This window comes from Dacryopinax primogenitus (genome assembly GCF_000292625.1).
Source record: "Dacryopinax primogenitus strain DJM-731 SS1 chromosome Unknown DACRYscaffold_10, whole genome shotgun sequence".
Taxonomy (NCBI): Eukaryota; Fungi; Basidiomycota; class Dacrymycetes; order Dacrymycetales; family Dacrymycetaceae; genus Dacryopinax; species Dacryopinax primogenitus.
The window spans coordinates 1103947-1107070 of NW_024467207.1; the positions used below are offsets into that span (position 1 = coordinate 1103947).

The following is a 3124-nucleotide window of genomic DNA, read 5'->3' on the forward strand; positions in this document are numbered from 1 at the left end:
GACAACATACTGACCTAACCTATTCATTTGCAAAATATACTAAACATTTGTATATGAAGGTCCTGTTTAGTATTTGAAGCACTGGTAGCTAATAAATCACCTCCAACTTGGCAGCATTCACTGGGGAGAGAGCGTAATCGATGACCAGTAGCAAGTCTTATTGTCGATCATGCTGAATCCAGTGAAACTGATATACCCGTTGCCATCGGAGTGGTCGATCGCAGAAGCGCAGAGACTCTCAACGCCGTCGGAGCTTGCTGCTTCGAAGTAGATGTCGGTGAAGGTGACACTGAAATCCCACTGAGAAGTTTGGCCCCCATCAAGCCTAGAATCCACGCTCAGCTCCTATGATCTTAGATAAGGGAGATGCACAACTCACTCGGATTCGCAAACAGTCATTGGCGTGTTGTCTCCCGACGCGTTGTCGCCCAAGAAGTAACTCGCAGGGGTATACATCTCCACGGTTTGCCCGGCAGCTTGACCGTTAAGGACGTTCGCCTGCTGATACCACTGGCCATTCTCCCACGTCACAGTGGATGCAATCTGTGCTCCTTGATCTGCCCAGATCCCGGCACTTTCTTGGGTTGTTGGGGCGCCATCCTGGCCATAGTTCCAGGGAAGCGACCAAAGCTGGGTGACGAAGTCAGTGTCTTGCCGGCTTCTGTGGATGAAGGGCACACACATTCATTGCCCAAACATGGGGGAACGACGCACCCGGGTTTATGATGTTGTTCTCGCTCGTCTTCCAGCCAAGGACAGGCTGAATCACTCCACCTCCGCTAGGCTGAAGGCCACACCAGAAGTACCAGGGACCGTCAGTCACTCCGGCAGGAGGCGGCGGGGGTACCGTCACGCTGCAGAGAAATATGTCAGTTGGTTTCTGATAAGCCACAGAGGACCTCGAAACGCACGTATACTTTTGCTGGACCCAAGTGTTGTCATTGCCAAGAATGAGTGACCAGGAGATGCCGTACGCAGAGCGGGCAAGGAGAGCCAGCGGAACCAGGGACAAGAGTGAGCGCATGACAATGATATGAGCGAGAAACTGAAAGGAGGACGAGCAAGAGTAGACAAGTGGGGTTGAGATGGAGAGCTTAAGCTAGCCGATTTCAACATCACTTTATACGTTGAGCGTACCATTCCCAGAGACATGTTGATGAGCCGGGTTTTCGTGTGCCCGCGACCCAGACAAGAGTACACTCAAGAGTGCATTGGTCCGCATCAAGAGGATCAGAGGTGTCAGAGGCAAGTAACAGCCCTTCCGAGTTGACCGGTTGTATCAAATGCCCATAGCTGATGTAAATTGAGGCCCACGCTGACTCTCATGAGAGGCAGTCACTGTCTCCGAGCCACTCACATCTATGCGTGCATGCTTCCGTTCGGCGAAAACAGATGATTAGATGAGTATACACGAGATGAGTGTGGTTAGATCCGGTTACCTCGGAGAGGCAGGACGAAAACAGTGCATGGAATGCGATGACCGTTTGGGAAAAGGCACAGCCTAAGTAAGCAAGATGCAACGCGCATGGCAACGACGAGATTATCGGAACCAAAAAACACTGCTCTACACAAAAATCAAAACAAGGCCGCATAAGTCATTCTGTCCAATTTGCTCACTGAGGATGTGAGGCCGACGGTAGAAGACTGAGCCTGCCGCTGGTTGATCAAAGAATGAAAATAGTACATCCCTGTGTTGCGGAAGGATCCGGGCAATTAGTGTCAGGTGGGGAGGTAATTCCTCCGATGACCCCTTTCGGGGGTATCTTGCCTACAATGACCCCTCGGGCGCAAATTCCCTAAATGACCCCAAATGCCGCCCCTAAGTAACCGAATAAGGAAAGCAGTGGCTGTGGCAATAGAAGCACGTGCCTCCGTTCAATCCAACAACGCGTTTTTGTGAATGTTTTGCTATTAGAACAGACCTTTTTCAAAAAGACAAGCTGGTTGGCATTGTGCAGTATGGTATCCATTATCTTTGAGAACCACTGCAAAATTCATTGCCTTGCCATAAAAGTGCGGTGTTCTCTCACCTATGTTTACGATGGTGAAAATCGGTGAATTATTATACAAGGCACCCATGCAGAATTAATTTACATACTGTAACTAATCAAAAAACAAAACAAAGCTTACGAATTAATTGTCGGAACATCTAATAATTAATAGCGACCCCCCCCGTGGCAGTGTAGACAAGCGCACGTGGCAAAAAGCTGTGAAGGAAACAAAATCGGACACTTAGGGAACCAAATGTGCTTCCACTGCGGCAGTGAAGGACCCTAAGGGAGGTGAGGGTTTTTAAACCCTAACTCTATCTTAACACAACACCAACTCTAACAATAAACCCTAACCCCATACTTATCTGTAACACCATCCCATATCCCATAAAGCAGTGATATAAAAGATACCATGGTAAAGCAGCTATCATAGTCTTACTCTCAACTAGAAGACACAGTAGAAATACTCCATATGCATGTGCATTATATGTCACATGTCCCTTGCCCAAATTACTTGCATGAAGTTCACCTTCTGGGTGCAAACCTCCCACATGTTATCATTGCCTGCATGTTTTGGGTTTATCAGGGATGTTTTGCCAGTCCAAATCAGATGTTCCCTGACAAATTCAAGCTAGGTCAAGAATGTATGATATAAGAAAATTAGATGTGAGCTTGGGGCTGAAAGGAGGAAGAATGAGTGCAAGAAGTAAAACAGGGTGAGAGAAGGTAGGGAAGAAAGGGGAGAGAAGAGAATGGAATAGAGGAAGGACAAGAAAGAAAGTTGGCAAGTGTGAGGGCAACATAATCCAGCCAGGCTGACAATCAAGAACTCCAAACAGAGATATGAAGAGATTGAGAGAAGATTTGGGAGAATAGACAGATGGTCCAGAAAGCCAGTGGGTTTCAGGGTTTGATTAAGATTGGAGCAGAGGTTTTGAAGTCAAAAAAGAGTTAAAAAGTATCTGAGAGCAACTGACAGCTATCAAAATTACATGAACTGATTACTAGAAATGCTTGATCATGGTGATTTCTTGAATAGATCAGATCTAAAGGGGAATTGCAATGAGCAGAGACAGGGTGTCAGGGCACCAGCTCATTGCTTGGTCAAGAGACATGACTAAGCCTTTATGACA

The 3124-nt window shown here is 47.1% G+C and overlaps 1 protein-coding gene across 1 annotated transcript; it reads right to left on the reverse strand.

The window, feature by feature from the left end:
- Positions 1-49: 49 nt before the first annotated feature.
- Positions 50-1024, reverse strand: DACRYDRAFT_100463 (uncharacterized protein; the record flags this gene model as incomplete). The annotated part of the gene is made up of 4 exons (XM_040767454.1): positions 50-325; positions 380-630; positions 683-854; positions 912-1024. The coding sequence occupies 4 exons, from the start codon at positions 1022-1024 to the stop codon at positions 118-120; spliced, it is 744 nt and encodes a 247-aa protein (XP_040628532.1). The 3' UTR covers positions 50-117.
- Positions 1025-3124: the final 2100 nt, after the last annotated feature.